The sequence below is a fragment of the Microchirus variegatus genome (genome assembly GCF_963457635.1).
Source record: "Microchirus variegatus genome assembly, chromosome: 16".
Classification (NCBI taxonomy): Eukaryota; Metazoa; Chordata; class Actinopteri; order Pleuronectiformes; family Soleidae; genus Microchirus; species Microchirus variegatus.
The window spans coordinates 12398249-12417639 of record NC_139817.1 but is presented as its reverse complement, the minus strand read 5'-3'; the positions used below and the strand labels follow the sequence as shown (position 1 = coordinate 12417639).

General features: G+C 40.0%; 1 protein-coding gene across 1 annotated transcript; it reads left to right on the top strand.

Annotated features, from left to right (window-relative positions):
* Positions 1 to 251: 251 nt before the first annotated feature.
* Positions 252 to 18174, top strand: LOC310938268 (nipped-B-like protein B; the record flags this gene model as incomplete). Its single annotated transcript, XM_083902757.1, has 46 exons — positions 252 to 315; positions 499 to 664; positions 858 to 958; positions 2344 to 2452; positions 2545 to 2693; positions 2782 to 2912; positions 2989 to 3076; positions 3220 to 3708; positions 3796 to 5712; positions 5874 to 6017; positions 6144 to 6326; positions 6577 to 6648; positions 6729 to 6818; positions 6907 to 7007; positions 7098 to 7184; positions 7288 to 7528; positions 7661 to 7800; positions 7902 to 7982; positions 8075 to 8175; positions 8270 to 8390; positions 8478 to 8560; positions 8673 to 8805; positions 8897 to 9040; positions 9130 to 9216; positions 9849 to 10060; positions 10170 to 10266; positions 10358 to 10456; positions 10677 to 10823; positions 11589 to 11723; positions 11820 to 11918; positions 12032 to 12085; positions 12184 to 12289; positions 12383 to 12519; positions 12626 to 12766; positions 12896 to 12989; positions 13616 to 13770; positions 13865 to 13955; positions 14095 to 14268; positions 14414 to 14604; positions 14695 to 14802; positions 15088 to 15288; positions 15712 to 15858; positions 15945 to 16303; positions 16393 to 16567; positions 16859 to 17044; positions 17343 to 18174. 46 exons carry the CDS (start codon positions 252 to 254, stop codon positions 17700 to 17702), a joined length of 8490 nt encoding a protein of 2829 aa, XP_083758883.1. The 3' UTR covers positions 17703 to 18174.
* Positions 18175 to 19391: the final 1217 nt, after the last annotated feature.

Here is a 19391-nt window from a genome sequence, read left to right as displayed (position 1 = left end):
TCCCAGAAGGGGCACACTCAAGTTACATGCAAAATACACTTCCTTGAATCCTTGAATATTAGTATTCCTTGATCCATGGGTTCAGCGATGTGCGTAACGGGGCATCCTACCTTGTTGAAAGTTAACATGCTTTAAAAAGACTCTGTTGACATGTTTCTGTCTGCAGCATTTTGGAGATGTGAGGAATAAGAAGAGATTGGTGATATTGAGCAGCCTGTGCATCGACACGACCTTGTGACCTCATCTTCAGCATGAATGGTGATATGCCTCATGTCCCCATCACTACTCTTGCTGGAATTGCTAGCCTGACAGACTGTAAGTACAACATCATTTGTAATCCTCTTCACACAGCCTTAACACCAACATGCAAACTAATTTAGAGCATTTTGGTGACAGGATAGACTATCTATTCTTTGTAGTACCGCATAATTTATCACAAGAATTATGAAGAACTTCTTTTCTGCTTCTTTTCATTTACCCCCAACCTGATCCTTTTAGTGTTGAACCAGTTGCCATTGCCTTCTCCACTCCCTGCTACTACTACCAAGAGTCTGCTATACAATGGAAGGATCTCTGAAGAGGTCAGCAGCCTCCTTGTGTGTCAGGATGATAATCTGGTGACTCAGCTGGCACATAGCCTTAACCAGGTCTCCACTGAACACATGTAAGTACCACTCACTGGTGTGAAACACCTGTTTATTACAATGCATCTAATTTCACTGACTGGAATCACAGTCAAAGCTGTTTCTGACCTGAAAGTGTTAGGGACATTATAATTGAAAAGTCAAACCGACATTGAGGAAAATGACTATAATTCCTGAAATTTGACAGTGGACAATTGTTTTGTTTCTTTCCAGAGAGTTGAAGGACAACCTGGGAAATGATGAGCCAGAGGGTGACCTGCCAATACTCCTCCAAACTCTGCTCTCCAGGAACCCTAAAATCTTCAGGGACAAAAGTATGCACAATCCACTATAATGTTTGGGGTGGGCTGAGGTGGACAACTGAGTCATTGCTGTAGAAACTGCAGTTAAACTCAGAGCATGCTCTCTGCCTGGGTGTACTAATTATTCATTTGAGCATTTCTTGGGTCAGATGCATTATTTGTTCCCAGCCTGGGAGACAGAGCTTTGCAATTGGAAGAACACAGAGTTAAACTCTCCGGCCTTTTCAAACCAGACATTTTTGCCTTTCAAGCACAAGTGTGTTGTATACTGTTATTACTGTTATGTTGCTTTGAAATATTCACTGGAACTAAGTCAAAGGAAGCTTTTTTTGGTTTCCAAAGCAGGTGTGAAAGGAAAATTCATGTGCTGTGTTGTCAACTCTTTGGCAGGATTCAGATGTTAATGACGTTAGACTTCACTTCAATTTTATATAATGGGGATAACTCATTTCTATAAATTATTACATAGGTGTATTTAGTTAATCATGCAAATGCAATGAAAACATATTCATAGATTGGTCTGTGAATTATTCAAAGTAATGGAGTCATTCTATCATTTTCTAATAACATGACCAGCTGCAATTTGATTTGCTGTTTTTTCAGATTGAGTTGCTGAATCATATATTTCAATTAGGAAAATATAAGAAAAAGCTTAACTCACACTGCACGCTGTAGATCCAGAGATGGACATAAGATACCATGTGATTGTGATACATGAGCCTGATGGATAAGCAACCCAAACCTGTTTCTTTCATCCCTATTTGTGCAGTTTTAGCCAATAGTAAGAACTTAATGTTTCTGATCCTGTGAAATCCTATTACAAAGATGTGCTCAATGTGAAAGTGTAACTGGACACTTACATAACCATCATTCATGCAGCAGTAACCTGTTTCATTAATTTCTAGTTTTTATACTGATAGGGTTTATGATGATTCATTTACAAGATGATTTTAATTTCAGAAATGACATTTAAATCAATGTAATAGACCCCACATATTTCAGTGCCATGATCAATCACTCAAGTATACAGTTATCATTTCATTATGTATACATAATTGGTTATTGGGTAATATAAAGCTGTTAATTCTCCGTTTGTTGATACTGATATATTTCTATTTTATTTTGAATTGTAACACAAGAATATAACCCATTACCAGGTAATAGTAAAGATAACCAGGCACTGGCTTAAAATCATTGGTGAGTTTAACATTTACTATGATGTTAACTCACAATAACTGTCAAGTAGATGGTTTAACTGTAGAACTGTGAATGTTATATGAAAAGTGGAGTTTCTGTTACCTAGAAACACGGGATATTTGGTGCTGTGAAAACACACATTTTAGAAATCCATGTTTGCATAACATTGATCATAGATTTTCCTTATGTCTGTCTTTTAGGTGTAATGCAGCAGCCAATGGTACAACAATATAAGATATCCCAAAATCAAATGCATGGGAGTCCAGCCTCAAATTATCAGCAGACCACTGTCCCTGAAAGCCCCTCTGGGTAAGTTGGTGACGATAAAATGTCAGATGATATAAAAGCGGAACCATCTGAACTCTTACTAAGACCACTTCTTAATTTCCTTTATTTTACAGATGTTTTACATCCCAACAGTCTGGGTCAGCTACCCACTTTGGACCTCAGCAGAACAGCCCCATACCTAGTCCCTATACTCCTCAGAGTCCTGCAGACTACATGCAGTACAATCCTCCCAGTTATTCCCAGCACCAACAGACACAGCAAGGTGAGTGCAGTGAGAAGTTAGGAGGAGGGCACATTGTTATATGCTAATATTTTAACTGGAATTTTAATTTTCGCTCTTTTTGCTTTAGTTTCTGGAGGTGTAAGGAATAGCCATGACGCCAAGGTCGTTGGACAGCTATCTAGAAATTCATCGAATCATTCTACTAGACTAGGGTCAAGTGAAGAATACATGAACATGGCACACAGATTTGGAAATGAGGTAATGCAGAGAACCAAAATAGTGTTAAGTGAGTGTCAGCAGATCTGTAAATTATATCTTTCTTTTGTCCCAACAGAATGACCCCTCTGTGAGGGCTGCTGCGTTTTCAGTTAAATCACCGCACTCTGTGTGTTCACCTGCTGGGAGTGAAGAGGCTGCAAAACGTATGCTGCCTTAGCAACAAGTTTATTCTTAATTTTATAGAACCAGAAATAATAATATAATAATAAGTACTATTGTACAAGTCATAACTTGGCCAGACTCATGTTCTAATGCTCACTTTTCCTTGAATTTATTTGTTTTTCAGCAGGATCCAGGCTTCCTCTTATTAGGCAATCACCTGATGTTCCCCCAGGTGCAGCAGCTGACCTGCTCCTCACCTCTGCTGACCGCAAAAAGAAGCAGAGACAAAGGAATAAAGAGGAGAACGAGCAGGCGGACAAAAATGCCTTGTACGACATTGTTGGTTCTCCATCAAAAGACTCTGCCAGGCTAACTTTAAAACTGACCCGAGTGAAGATTCCAGATTTAGATCAATCTGACACAGACCAGGAAACTGATTTGATGAATGATAATCTGTTATCACGGGATACCCAGGGCTTGCCACACAAGTTTGTTGCTGAGGAGCATGTTAACTGTCAGCAGCATCCTGCTCGACCAAATACCAAGGACATTGGAGTCGTCGGTGGGCCTGTGTACGAGGATGTTGAGATGGACACACTTGCAGAGATTGAAAGAATAGAATGCGAGTCAGCCAGTGAGAGAGAACGATGGTCTAAAGAAGTCCAGGATAAAGGTGAATTACTGAGTTTTATTTTCTTCCCTCAGCCTGTTTTTTTTTTGTTTATTAAGTGTGTCTAAACTGCAGTGTTCTTGGTTGCAGACAAGCCACTGAAGAAACGAAGGCAAGACTCGTATCCTCAGGAATCAGGAGCTGAGGCAAGTGATGGGCCTGCTGTACAAGGTAGCATTGTTGGCAGCAAGGTTACACCCAAGAAGACGAGTCCTGCAAGTAACTGTACCAGTCGGCCTGCTTTGATGGTCAGTATTGACCTTCAGCAAGCTGGAAGATTGATAGGACAACCTGTAGTGGTACTGGAAGCACGGAAGTTCTGTGAGGACCAACTACTGCGCCTAAACGCAAAGGCTGATGTAAAAGTAGATGAAATAGGCGAAAACAAACCTCGGATCAACAAGCAGCATGCCGACTGTCCTCGAAAGTCTGGCTCAGATAGGCAACCAGAAACACCTAAACGGAAACAGGAAAATCAGCGGGATTCCAGACTCAGACATGATGGCCAGGTGGACACTGGAAATGGGCACTTGGATGAAAGATTGCCAGATGATTCACGGCAAAAACAGGACCAGCATTCAGACTCGCACAGCAAAGAGGAAAACAACCACAATGGTCACCAGTCACACGCCAACCAACCTGAGACCCCCAAAAAAGTTGGCAAGATAGAGCGTAACTCCAGACATGGAGAAGAGAGAGTCCGAGAAAAAGAAAGGGATAAAAACAAAGATAAAGAAAGGGAGAAGGACAGAGACAAAGACAGAAGTAGAGAAAAGGAAAAGGACAGAGACAAAGATAAAGTTAAAGAAAAGGAGAAGATCAGAGAAAAAGACAGAGGTAGAGAAAAGGAAAAAAACAGGGACAAAGACAAAGATCGAGCAAAAGAAACTGACAAAGACAGAGATCGAGCAAAAGAAAATGACAAAGACAGTGATCGGGCAAAGGAAAAGGACAGAGATCGAGCAAAAGAAAATGACAAAGACAGAGATCGAGCAAAAGAAAACGACAAAGACAGTGATCGGGCAAAGGAAAAGGACAGAGATCGAGCAAAAGAAAATGACAAAGACAGAGATCGAGCAAAGGAAATTGACAAAGACAGCGATAGGGCAAAGGAAAAGGACAAAGACAGAGATAGAGCGAAGGTAAATGACAAAGACCGAGATAGAGCAAAGGAAAATGACAAAGACAGAGATAGAGCAAAGGAAAATGACAAAGACAGAGATAAAGTAAAGGAAAATGACAGAGATAAAGACGATCGGGCAAAGGAAAAGGACAAAGAGAGAACAAAGGAAAAAGACAAAGATAGGACAAATGAAAAAGACAAAGATAGAGCAAGGGAAAGGGACAAAAACAAGGAGAGAGACAGAAAAAGAGATAAAGACAAGGAGAGAGATAGAGAAAAGCAAAAGGACAGAGACATAGACAGAGACAGAAATAAAGATGGAGATAGAGACAAAGACAGAGGTAAGGATAAACCTAAGGATCGGGATAGAATTAGAGACAGGGAAAGGAAACACAAAACACTGTCAACAGAAAACGACCATCAACAATCTCCTGAGCATCAAACTAAATCTGACAGCCCCAGAGTTAAGCAAGTTGGGAACCAGAGGACAGACAGTTCCACCCTACAGAGCCCCCAAAATAAAAAAGAGAAGAGAAGTGGGGATGGTAGCATTCAGTCCCGAGCTGGAAACAAACAGCAGTTGAATGAGACAAAACCCTGCGAGTTCCCCTCATACCTTCTTGGTGGCAAGACAGGGGGTCTGAAGAACTTTGTGATTCCTAAATTGAAACGAGATGGAAAAGACAAGGATTCACTGCTTCCAAGCAAGTTGATACAGGGCTGGAGTGAACCCCTGGTCAGACTGGAGCGAGTTTCTTTGGTAGATAACTTAAGCAAAGGACCTAAGCCTGTTGTTGTGCTTCAGAAACTCAGTGTTGATGAGGTGAAACGGATCATGAAGGAGGCCAAGAATGCACACAGCTCCAGATCTGGGAACTGGAAAGGTGAAGTATTTTGTTAATTAAAAACACACACAATTGTAGAGGGCAGATATGCACAACATAATTACATTTGTGGATAGTAATTGACTTAAGACTGCTGTTTTTATAGTCTCCTCTTGAATCATGCATTGTTTTTGCGCTGAAAGCTGTCTCACCTCTTACAGAGACGTCATATTGTGAGAAAACCAACAAGCGAAGGCACAGTATGATCAATAAGAAATCCAAGTACACCGAGAAGCACTCGGATGATAGTGACGATGATGATGACGGCGACGATGATGACGACAGTGAGGACTCTGACCACAAGTGTAAGTATTACATTTGTTACACCTTGCCATAAGTCATATTATAATGACATATTCTTTGTATTTTTATTACATTTTAATAAATTCTGCAATTCCTTGCGAACCCATCCTATTCTGTTATTGTTCCAGCTGCAAGGAAAAGGTCCAAGAAAGACAATGACAAGACATGGAAGAACGAAGAGGGAAAAGGCTCTGGAGAACACCGCCGAAGCAGCGGTTCTCAAAATGCTCGCCGGGGATCTGGTGGACGCCATCGTGACTGGAGCCCCAGTGAATCTGGTGAAGACTCTCCACCACCAAGCCTGAGTGATGGTAACTAGTTTTTTTTGTGTTTTTTGCATAAACCCAAGAATGGACATAGAGTAATCGACCAATTGTGTCAGATATTTCAATGCTTGTCTTGAGTCTTATTCAGATTAGCTCAGACCATCTCCCTTGATAGTTGGATCACTGCCACAAAAATTTATCTAACTTAATCTATTCAATGATTTTGTGCTTGTGAGTTTGTTGCTGCTGTCAAAGAACTTGACTAATGTTGTGGTACTGGTTTCTCTTTGTTCAGTTGCCAGAAAATTGAAGAAAAAGGAGAAACAGAAGAACAGAAAGGGTTGCGATCCCAAGATGACACTAGAAGGTATAATTTCACCACTTTACACTTTTCAAATAGGTTTATTAGAACGTATGTTTATGCATCAAATTGTTTTCACTTAATAGAAATGATGGACAGCTCCACCTTTAAGAGATTTGCGGCCAGTGTGGATAACATTCTTGAGATCCTTGACGACGTGGACCTGACTGCCATAGGTAAACAGTTTCCATAGTTCATGACATTTGCTTTAGTTGTGAGATAAAAAAACAAATGTCAACATTATAACTTTGTGCCCTCACACAGATGATGATGAGATACCGGAAGAGCTCCTGCTTGGAAAGCACCAGTTAAGTGAGCTAGGCAGTGATTCTTCTAAGATTAAAGCGATGGGAATCTTTAACAAGGTACGAGAAGTATATTTGTGCACATGGACATGTGTCACTGCTGTGTTTTCATAAGTGAGTAATCATCACTATCATCTGTTTGATCCACAGTTTTCCTCGAGGAAACTGGTGAAAATTCTGAATACCCTGGAGAAAAACATTCAGGACAGCGTCAAACTTTCGACACTATTGAATCACGTGAGTTAACACAAAATGTTTGTTTTTTTTAAGTCAGGGAATAATAATCGTAATTTATTCTGCTGCAATTTACAGTTTTTTTTTGTTTTTCACAAATCTGTAGGGTAATGATTCCATGGATGAGGAGCGGTTGTGGCGTGACCTGATCATGGAGCGGGTGATCAAGTCTGCCGACGCCTGTCTAACTGCACTCAACATTATGACGTCGCCACACATGCCCAAGGTCGTGTACATTGAGGATGTGATTGAGAGGGTGCTGCAGTACACAAAGTTCCATCTCCAAAACTCTATATACCCTCAGTATGATCCGGCCTACAGAACGGACCACTATGGAGGTCAGTGCTGTTCTCTTTGCCTCTAGCAAACCGCTGAACTAAATTTAAAAGAAACGAAAATGTAGGAACTCTGGTGTAACATATTTAGTTAAGAAAAAAATTATAATAATGACTGACCCTGGACATTTTACTTTTTTAAAGGTGGCAAGTCCAAGAAAGCTAAAGGTTCCAGCCACAAACAGAAGGTGGTGGTCACGCTCTACAACAAAGTGTGTGACATCGTCAGCAGCATCACAGAGCTCCTTGAGATTCAGTTGCAAACTGACACCACAATTCTCCAGGTGAGACTCTGAATGTAGTCGTAGTGTAATGAATGTAGTGTAGACTCTGATCAACTGTCGAGCTTCAACATAACCTGATTGCTTCTGTGCTGGACTTTCAGGTGTCCAACCTCGGTATTAAACCGTTTTTTGTGGAGAACGTCAGTGAGCTGCAGTTATGTGCCATCACACTCGTAACAGCAGTAAGTATGGCGTGACATGATAAGTTGGTGCCGTTCTGGGAGCTCGTTCTGCTGTACAGACTTGAGTTGTTGTTCATTCTGCTCCCCCTCAGGTCTTCTCTCGTTATGAGAAGCACAGGCAGCTCATTCTTGAAGAGATCTTCACCTCCCTTGCTAGACTGCCCACCGGTAAACGTAGCCTCAGGAACTTCAGGTAAACTACACTGAGATATACTGGAAATATCTGTTCAATGACAGTGCCTCTGTGCTGCTTAGTAAACCTAAGGAAATGTCTCTTTCTTCCTCAGGATAAACAGTGATGGAAAGAATGTGTACATCCAGATGGTCACAGCTCTGGTTCTTCAGCTCATCCAGTGTGTGGTCCACCTTCCCTATGAGAGAGAAGAGGCGGATGACTCGAAGAAGAAGGTAGAGACGGACGATGAATGCTTTAAAAAAAAAAAACTCATGAAACTTGTTTTGATTCATAAATTGTTTTACAAATTGTGTGACTAGGTGGATAAATATGTCTTCATCACAAACTCTTATGAAAATGCCATGAGGACAGCTCAGAACTTTCTATCGGTGTTTCTCAAAAAGTGAGTCTTCATTCCTTTTCCACATGTTAGCTTTGTCCATATACACTGGGCTGTAGAATAGGGTTTAAGATTAACTGGCTTAATGCTGAATAATATTTTTCCCTGTCTGCAGGTGTGGCAGTAAGCAGGGAGAGGAGGACTACAGGCCTCTGTTTGAGAACTTTGTTCATGACCTCCTGTCTGCAGTCAATCGGCCTGAGTGGCCTGCAGCTGAACTGCTGCTCAGTTTACTGGGTCGCCTCTTGGTGAGTAGCATCACTCACGTCTGACGAGTTGAATGCTGCTGTGGTGATGTTTTTGTTGTGACATTGTTCCCCTTTACCTCTTGTGCTCCAGGTGCATCAGTTCAGTAACAAGCAAACAGAAATGGCGCTCAGGGTGGCGTCTCTGGATTACCTTGGCACTGTCGCCTCTCGCCTGCGTAAAGATGCTGTCAACAGCAAAATGGACCAAAAGGCTATTGACCGCATCCTGAGAGAGGTGGATGAGTGAAAAATAACCCCCTGTTTCCAGTAAATTAAGAGTGCTGGTGAACTGGTTTTGAGAATATTTTTTACTGATCTTTACAGAGTGCAGGCAATGATGAAATCCAGCAACTTCAGAAGAATTTACTAGATTATCTGGATGAGAACAGAGAAATGGATCAATCTCTAGTGGTGAGTGTTCATTTTCACGCAAATAATAATTTCTATGCTCATTGTATACACTACCGTTCAAAAGTTTGTGGTCGCAGAAATGTCCTTATTTTTTGAAGGAAAAGCCCTTTTTTTCAATGAATATAGCATTAAATGAACCAGAAATACACTCTATACATTGTTTATGTGGTAAACGACTATTCTAGCTGCAAATGTCTGGTTTTTAATGGAATATGTACATAGGTGTATAGAGGCCCATTTCCAGCAACCATCTCTCCAGTGTTCTAATGGTACATTGTGTTAGAAGGCTATTGGATGATTAGAAAACCCTTGAAAACCCTTGTGCAATGATGTTAGCACAGCTTAAAACAGTTTTGCTGGTTCTTTGACGAAAACAAAGTTTGAAGGGCAAAATTATTAATTTGAAGAAAAATCATTATTTTTAATCTTGTCAATATCTTGATTATATTTTCTATTCATTTTGCAACTCTTTGCAAAACACAAAAAATTGAATAGTTGACCCCAAACTTTTGAACGGTAGTGTATGTTACATTCAGCTCTTTAACAGATTGCTACATGGATATTTCAGGTTGTTAAATGTAGTGAGACAAAAATAATAAGCATTTCTTTCTCTGTACATTTGTCTCAAACAGTTTGTCAGAAAGTTTTACATAGCCCAGTGGTTCAGGGATGCAACAAGCGAAGCAGAGAAGGCAATAAAGTCTCAAAGTGACAACGAGGACTCCAGAGGTCACATTCATTCCAAGGGGTTTGACTCTGAGGAGATAATAGAGAGAGCCGAGGCACGAAAGAAATTCCTTTGCAAGATCATAAAGACCTCGTCATCACATTCCAGTTCTCTGAGGTAAATACTTCTTTGCTTCGAATCACTACACTCATTTTCCACGCGGTTCATATGCTGTTTATTCACTCATTATGGCAATGTGCTGTGCTCTTTTTGATTTTCCTTTCAGGATGAACTCAGTCGACTATGAGGACTCCTGTCTGATCGTCAGATATCTGGCCTCTATGAGGCCGTTTGCCCAGAGCTTTGATATTTATTTATCACAGGTACGAGTTAATTTAACATGATAGTGCGTGTAAGTAATGTTTTGTGGTGTTGTCAGTCTTTAACTGTGTTGTGATTTTGTATTATGTATAGATTTTAAGAGTCCTGGGTGAGAGTGCTATTGCTGTCAGAACCAAAGCCATGAAGTGTTTGTCAGAAGTCGTGGCTGTGGATCCAAGTATCCTGGCACGGGTAAGTCAGCTCACATTGGCTGCTGCACATCTCTGAGACCACTTGATTGATAGCGGCAGCACTAAATTTTTTTAAGACAACAATATGTTTTTCTAAAGCAATTGCAGCAGATGACTTTTAGAGCATTTTAGAGCATTTAGTTAGCGTTGGTGTATTATTATATCAAACATTTCAGCCATTATCTGTATCTGCTTATGCTTATGAAAAAATTGTTTTTCAGTTGGATATGCAGCGTGGGGTTCATTGTCGCCTTATGGACAACTCCACCAGTGTGCGTGAGGCTGCCGTGGAGCTCGTGGGTCGTTTTGTGCTCAGTCGACCTGAACTCATTGAGCAGTACTATGACATGCTCATCGAAAGGATACTGGTAAAGCTTTTTAGACATCATTGTTACCTGGTGATAAAACCTGATTTTGTCATTTAATTCACTTCTTGTGATCTCTTGTGGTTTCCATACAAGATAAATATGTGTGTATGCAGAGACTATCATAAGTTCAATAACGACTGGAAAAATAAATGTACTCTAAAATAGAGCTGAAACAATTAATCGATGAATCGATTATTAATCTATTACTAAATTAATTATCAACTATTTTGATAATCGATAAATCAGTTTGAAGCTTCTCTCATGATTTCTGATTGTTTTAGCTTCTTAAATGTGAATATTTTCTTTGATTCTTTGATAACAAAGAAATCATTAAAACTGAATTGGTTTGTGGACAAAACAAGACATTCAAGAACATCGCCATTTCCCGGTTTGACAAACACTGATCAACGTTTTCTAACATTTTCTGACATTATGACCCTAACCCTAACCCTAACCCTTATAGACCAACCGATTTATTGATTAATTGAGAAAATAATCGACTGATTAATCGATTACGAAAATAATTGTTAGTTGCAGCTCTACTCTTAAACTTTGCCAACTAGTGAGCAAACAAAGAGCTCCAACTGTTAAACACAACCCTATTTTCCACTCCTGGCACATCAACCATACATTTTCATAGCTCACATTTCCACATAGTCTCCTATTGAATTTAAAATTGTTCAGTATGAATCTAACTATGAACATAAGAGTTACTTTACTTTAAGGTTATATTGAGGTGTTCCTATTTCCACTGTCTGAACACAGGACACAGGCATCAGTGTAAGGAAGAGGGTCATCAAGATCCTGAGGGACATCTGCCTGGAGCAGCCAGACTTCCACAAGGTCACAGAGATGTGTGTCAAGATGATCAGAAGAGTCAACGATGAGGAGGGGATCAAGGTTTGTATTTATTTTTATTGAAAAATTGACATTAAAAAAAAATATATATATATATATAAGCCATTTATACTTTATTCTCTAATATTGTCCATGCAGAAATTGGTGAATGAGACTTTCCAGAAACTCTGGTTCACCCCTACGCCCAACCACAACAAAGATGCCATGACCAAAAAGATCCTGAACGTCACAGATGTGGTGCGTACTAAATAGCTTGTAACCAAAATAAGCTCTTGTCTTTCCATTAAGAGAAATTTTGGTGTTTTTACTTTACCATAATCTGATATAAGCAGTTTTGATTTTTATCACAGGTGTCCGCATGTAAAGATTCTGGCTATGACTGGTTTGAGCAACTTCTCCAAAATGTGAGTTGTTGGACCTGTCTTCAGATTTCAACAGCAGGACGTTTGCTTTTATCATAGTTGTTGAGTGATCTTTTCTAACCTGTTTGATGTGTGTTTAGCTACTGAAGTCAGAAGAGAATGCTTCATACAAACCTGCCAAGAAGGCTTGTACGCAGTTAGTGGATAATCTTGTGGAGCACATACTGAAATATGAGTCTCTTCAAGGTCAGTTTAATGATTATTCAGCATTATTATGATTATTTCTTTTACACATTCTTGTGTCGTGACAAATGTTTGTGTTTTCTGTGTTTGTTCCAGACTGTGAAGACAAAGGAGTCAACTCGGGTCGTCTCGTAGCATGCATCACCACTCTGTATCTGTTCAGCAAGATCAAAGCACAGTTAATGGTCAAACATGCCATGGACATGCAGCCCTACCTGACCACTAAGTGCAATGTAACTACAATTTCAAATGTGTTGCCTCAGAGTATTGGGAAATCCTTCTACAAACCAGTGTTTAATCGGCATCAAACTGTCGTGTGTTTTCATTGTGTCATTTCAGACTCAGAATGACTTCATGGTGATTTGCAACGTGGCCAAGATTTTAGAGCTGGTTGTGCCACTTATGGATGAGCCAAGCGAGACATTCCTCAACACCACAGAAGAAGACCTGATGAAGCTTATCATCAAGCATGGCATGACGGTTAGTTATGTTTGCGGGCCGACAGCTTTCACAGATACAAAGCATCAACACAGCATTGATGATGCGATAGTGACGATATCAGTATGTGCTCACACTCCTTTCGTGCTATTTGTTGTGTTTGCTTTTCAGGTTGTGCAACACTGTGTGAGCTGTCTTGGTGCTATTGTGAACAAAGTCACACACAACTACAAGTTTGTTTGGGCTTGTTTCAATCGTTTCTATGGTAAGATCTATGCATTGAAATGTTCGTTTTCTAGTACCAGAATTCTCCTATATTAAAAAAAAATAAAGATAAAAACTTGTGTTCAAAAGTTTAGGGTCTCTTAAAAATGTCCTTTTTGAAGGAAAAGCACTTTTTTCAATGAATATAACATTAAATGAATCAGAAATACATTGTTAATGTGGTTAATGACTATTCTAGCTGCAAAGGTCTGGTCTTTAATGGAATATGTACATAGGTGTATAGAGGCCCATTTCCAGCAACCATCTCTCCAGGGTTCTAATGGTACATTGTGTTTCTAATCGCGTTAGATGTTGGATTAAATTGGATGATTAGAAAACCCTTGAAAACCCTTGCGCAATTATGTGAGCACAGCTGAAAACAGTTTTGCTGGTTCTTTGATGAAAGCAATATTTGACGGGCAATTAATGTTGCAACTCTTTTGATGAATAAAAGTGTATCTTTTAATGGAAAACACTAAAAAATTGTATAGGTGAACTCAAACTTTTGAACGGTAGTGTATTGCATTGTTTACCTGATGATTCATCCTTAAAACATTTTGAATCTCACAACAAAGTGTTATATTGTCCTTATTCTCAATTGAAATTACTTTGTGTGTGATTTTAAAGGAGCACTCGCAAAACTGAAGACGCAGCACCAAGAAGACCCCAGCAGCTCCACTCTGGCTGCTAACAAACCCACACTTCTGCGCTCGCTCTTCACTGTGGGCGCTCTCTGCCGACACTTTGACTTTGACCAAGAGGACTTCAAGGGTGCTAGCAAGGTAAACACCAACTGCTTCACTGTTGCAGGCAGAACTATCAAAGAATCTGTTCATGTGAATGAATCGTGCTATTGCCCCCTGTGTCTGGTTTTAGATTGTCATCAGGGAGAAAGTGTTGGAGCTCCTGCTGTATTTCACCACGCATGAAGATGAAGAGGTCCAGATCAAGGCCATCATAGGTCTAGGTATAATGCGCATCATTGCTGTTTAACATTAAATGTAATCATTTACTGTTGACAGCTCGAGTCTTTCATTTGCCTTTGTCTTTTACATTTGCCTCCTCAGTAATAATGTCTGGTTTTTTATTCTTTCAATGTTCTAAAGGCTTCCAGTTCATCATGCACCCCGAGCTCATGTTTGTGCAGGACATAAAGATTATGTACAACAATACACTCTCCGATGAAAGCACTCTGGTCAGTCTGAAGATCCAGGTGTTAAAGAACCTGCAGACGTACCTGCAGGAGGAGGACTCTCGAATGCAGGAGGCCGATCGCGAATGTGAGTTTTACAAATCCATGTCATGTGTTCTGTTATTCTGTTTGCTTAAAATTGTTTTGAATGTCAAGTATGGTTACTCGACAGTGAAAATAGATATTGTATAGAACCACCAGTGCATATGTGGCTGATGCACATGTTTATTTAGGGAAGAACAAAGCCAAGCAGGAGGATCTGAAGGAATTGGGAGACATCGCATCAGGCATGAGCAGCTCCATCATGCAGATTTACCTGAAGCAGGTGCTGGAATCCTTCTTCCACTCGCAGTCCACTGTTCGCCACTTTGCCCTGAGTGTCATTATACTGACTCTCAGCCAGGGCCTCATCCACCCTGTACAGGTATGTTCACAGTCTCGCAACACGGAGATGCTGTTGTCTCAAAATGCAACCGTGAGCTTTTCACAGATGTGAAATTTCATTTTGGTTTAGTGTGTGCCCTACTTGATTGCCATGGGGACAGACCCTGAACCAACCATGAAGAACAAGGCTGATGGACAGCTGGAGGAAATTGATAAGAAATATTCAGGATTCATCCATGTGAGTAGTTTTCTGGTTGAAAAATGATGGTTTTCTTTATGTCAGTTAAATAAATAAATAAATAAATAAATAAATGAATGAATGAATGAAATTGAAACTAACTTATCAAACTTACCTGGAAATTAACTGATTTGCTAGGTTGTGTAACTTGCTATTGTGGATTTGTTTTTGCTGCTTTAGAAAACCAAGTTTTTGATTACATTTTGATTATTGTCTGCCAACTAAAGGCTAAAGATTTAGAAAAAAAAAACACATGGCAAATTGTTTCTCTTTTTGATTTTACAGATGAAGGCAGTTGCGGGACTGAAGATGTCTTATCAGGTGCAACAGGCCATAAATGGACCTAAGAACACAACAATCCGTGGTTTCCGTCACGATGACACCGACGCTGCTCTCTGCGCACACCTCTACACGTTGGTCCGTGGAAACAGACAACATAGAAGAGCTTTCCTCATTTCCCTGCTCAACCTGTTTGATGACAGCTCTGTAAGTTCCAAATCTCTCTCTTAGATTCTGTGAATGTGTGTATTTATACATTTCGGTATCTCCAACCATCCATCCATCAATTCACCAGCACCACTGCTGTTTCTAAAGTTTTACATACAGCCATACACTACCATTCAAAAGTTTGGGGTCACTTATTTCAAATTTCCTTATTTTTTGAAGGAAAAGCCCTTTTTTTTGCTGGTTCTTTAACGAAAGCAATCAGCAACCATTATTTCTAATCTTGTCAATGTCTTGACTATATTTTCTATTCATTTTACAACTCTTTTGATAAATAAAATCTTTGTTTACCTTCAAAGCTTTGGCTCAATTTGCTGTTTGAATTGATAATGTTTTACGCACACTATGAAAGGTCAGGCTTTTTTGAAGGTGCACAACGAACATTTATCACTTTGTTCTCTGCAGAAAACCGAGGTGAACAGGCTGCTTTTCATAGCAGACAACTTGGCCTGCTTCCCCTATCAGACTCAGGAGGAACCTCTTTTCATCATGCACCACATAGACATCACACTCTCTGTCTCTGGTAGCAACCTTCTCCAGTCTTTCAAGGAGGTGAGAAGCTTTGTTTAATTTAATGCATAACTCAATGCATAATATATATGCTTTGTTTTTGAGTCATTTTTTTGTTGCCTTTGCAGTCTTTACTGAAAGAGCCAATAAAGCAGGAAAAGAAAATTGAAAAGAAGAAGAAAAAGAAGAAGAAGAAGCAGCACAGGAGGAAGAAATATAGCTCTGATGATGAAGATGATAGTGAGGACGAGGAGGATGAAGAGCAGAGCAGTAGCAGCTCTAGTAGCAGTGATGAGGAGGAAGAGGAGGTAGTTCACAGGGGAAAGAAATCTGCGGATTCTGACGACGATGACGATGAGGATGCAGTGATGGACCGTCTGCCTGAAAACCCTGGTCCCCTGCTGGACTTCGCCAGTGCTTCGCAAGGTATTCTGCTGGTACTGGTGCTCAAGCAACACCTAAAGAATCTGTACGGCTTAACAGACAGGTCGGTCACTCCAACAACCTCCTTGTACAAAGTCTTTTTAGTTGTTTACAAGGCACAAACTGGACTGAACGTGTTGTTTTGTGTTACAGCAAAATCCAGAAGTATTCTCCGACGGAGTCCGCGAAAGTGTACGACAAGGCGGTGAACAGGAAATCCAAGGTTCACTTCAACCCTCGTCAGACTCTGGACTACCTGAAGAATGATCTAGCCAACAAGGGTCTCAGTTATGAGATCAAGAGGAATATTGTGAAACAGTATTTGGATGTAAGCACTGCGGTTGTTCTCATTCCATTCTCAATATTTAAAATGGGTTTATTTATTTATTTATGTGTTCATTAATCTCAGGAAAAGGAGAGTGTACAACACAATACCTTTTTTGATTCAAATGTCATGAATGACATCGTCGGGTAAAGCAAATTAAAAATCACTACACTTCTTTATTCTGTCTGACTATAGAAATAAACACATTTTAGCTGAGTATTAGTGAATCAAATTTGTGCAAGATTTTGCTCCACTTTTCCACACTAGGTATTAACTAGTGCATCTGTGTCTCAGTTCAAGGTACTGATGGAGCACTTGGATCGTGACGAAGAGGATGAGGGTGAAGCAAGCGCCAATGCCAGAAACAAGGCCATCACTTCCCTGCTGAAGGGTCCAAAACCCCAGAACCACAGTCACAACAATCACTCTGCTCCACTGGAGTCAGATGATGAGGAGAGTGAGGATGAAGATGCACCTGCAGTAAGAATTCCTCAATATAAGTCCTAAATATGGGGTAGTGATTAACACAAACTATTTTTTACAGAGATTGTGTTGGCTGTAGGGACAAGTGAGGTCAGGTTAATATATCAACTCTAGTTCTGTACAGGATGAATACAACATACACATCTCATCTCCAGGCAACACAAACTTCATAATGGTTTCATTGATTTGAAGTTTCTCCTCTTCCTTGCTGAGAGCAGATCTTTTTTTTAAATTTTCACTGCAGCTCCTGTTCACTCATTACCACATGTAATATTTCCTCTACTTTCATCCCCAGCAGAAACTAAGAAAAGGCAAGGATTCTGCAGAGGATTCAGGTCACACCAACGAGACTGTGGAGGCCATGGACGTCATTGCCATCTGCTGTCCCAAATACAAAGACAGACCACAGATTGCCAGGGTCATCCAGAAGACCAGAAGTGGCTACAGTATACACTGGATGTCTGGCACTTACTCTGGACCATGGAGTGTGGCAAAGAAACGGGACGGCCGCAAAAAGGTGCCTTGGGTCGACAATATCAAGGAGTCGGACATTATTTATAAGAAAATCCCCTTGACGAGTGGACAAAAGCTTACGAACAAAATGGCACAGACGTTACGGGCATTATACGCTGCTAAGGAGGGGGCCAAGAGTTAATCAACTGAAATCACTCCGATAGAAACCCCTCACGACCTCAATCTTTGTGGATCCAATATGTTACAAAACGAAGGAAGACAAAACCTCTACAGATTTAAGGACCTGGTAGAAGACAAGTAAGGTGAACACTGGTCTGTTTGAATACAGTTCTGTTGAAGTTGATCACAAGAAGGAAATGTTGGGAAAACATTGTGTGGGAGTTCCTTCGCTGTTGTGCAGCAACTTGGTTGTTTGGTTTTTACTCCCATTGTATCATAGTTTAACTAAACACACATGTTTATATCTTGAACATACGTCTGTAAAAAAAACAAAAAAAACAGTGAATGTTGGAAATTAGTGTATTGATGCTGTTCTTAATAAAGTGTTTTTGGAGTTTAAACTAGCACCAGATGGATTTATTCACTTGACCTGAGCTCAGACACCTTTGAACTGCTTTCTTTCTCTTTTTTTATCCCTGTTTTAAACATTTTAACATGTTTACCCACACTGTGTACATATCTTGGATATGATTTATTTATGTTAACAGCAGTGCAGTATCTGTGCCTATATCCAGGGGAAGTCATATTCTTTTTAACTTAGATTTTGATGTTATAGAACAAATTTGAAAAGAAAAAAAAATGAGCCCCTGCTCTTTCAGTGAAACAAATACTGCAATAAAAATTTCTTATGTCCTTGGAACGTGTTTGGGTTTGTTTTTGTGAACAATCCTGTCTGTGGTGACACTGCAGGAATGCCACCCTCTGCGCTGATAAAATCCTCATGTAAAGACTTGCCCTATATATAGATGTTGGCCTTTATTTCACCATTAAAAATGAATGGAGGTGGACATAATGTTACTAAACCCAACTGAAACTGCATACCAGCTCATATATGTACATCTCCATGGCTTTTTTGAGACGCTGTTCCCTGAAATGTCTGTTATACCACTGGCCAAACACCTGTTTTAACTGCCATCAATCAATGCAGGACAGAGACAACATGTTATATCTCAAGAATGGTTAATAATAAAAAAACAAATGTTTGAAACATAAATGTCAGCAGGCGTTAAAGAGCTCTTTCATGGAAGATTGTGTAAAATGGGTTTAAACTGAAAAACAACACCCTAATCAGAATAAAAACAATAGGCAATAATACATATAATAATAATATTACAATTATGTCAGCCTTGGAGTCTTAAACACAAAGAAAGAAGGAATATAGAAACATACATATACAAAAACGGGGGAAAAACTACTAAAAAACATTATTGTCCGGGCTGCATGTAAAGAACAAGTGTATTTGACTTTGACCACTGGGTGGCAGCAGCGTCTCGCCCAAACTGCACAAACATTATTCCAGACGAAGAAGAAAATGAATCACCGGAAATACACCGCCGTTGGTCGTACATGAGGTTGGCGGGCTGCAGGTTTTATGTGTCGAATGTATTTTCGTTAAATTAAATTGCTATTGAGCTGGTTAAGAAAACGTCCCTAGGCAGTGTAGTGTCACGCGGTTTTTCTTTTCATTCAGGTAAATCCACCAACGTGACTTTAAACCACTTTTATATGCACTCAACTAGCATTTAGCTTGTGGCTAATCACTGAAGGTTGTGATGCTAGCAGCCAGTTAAGTCGCCGGTAACTAACTTCGCATTGTCTCATGGGCTCTCACCTCTTCGTCAACAGATACGGTCACAGTAGTTGCCCAGCC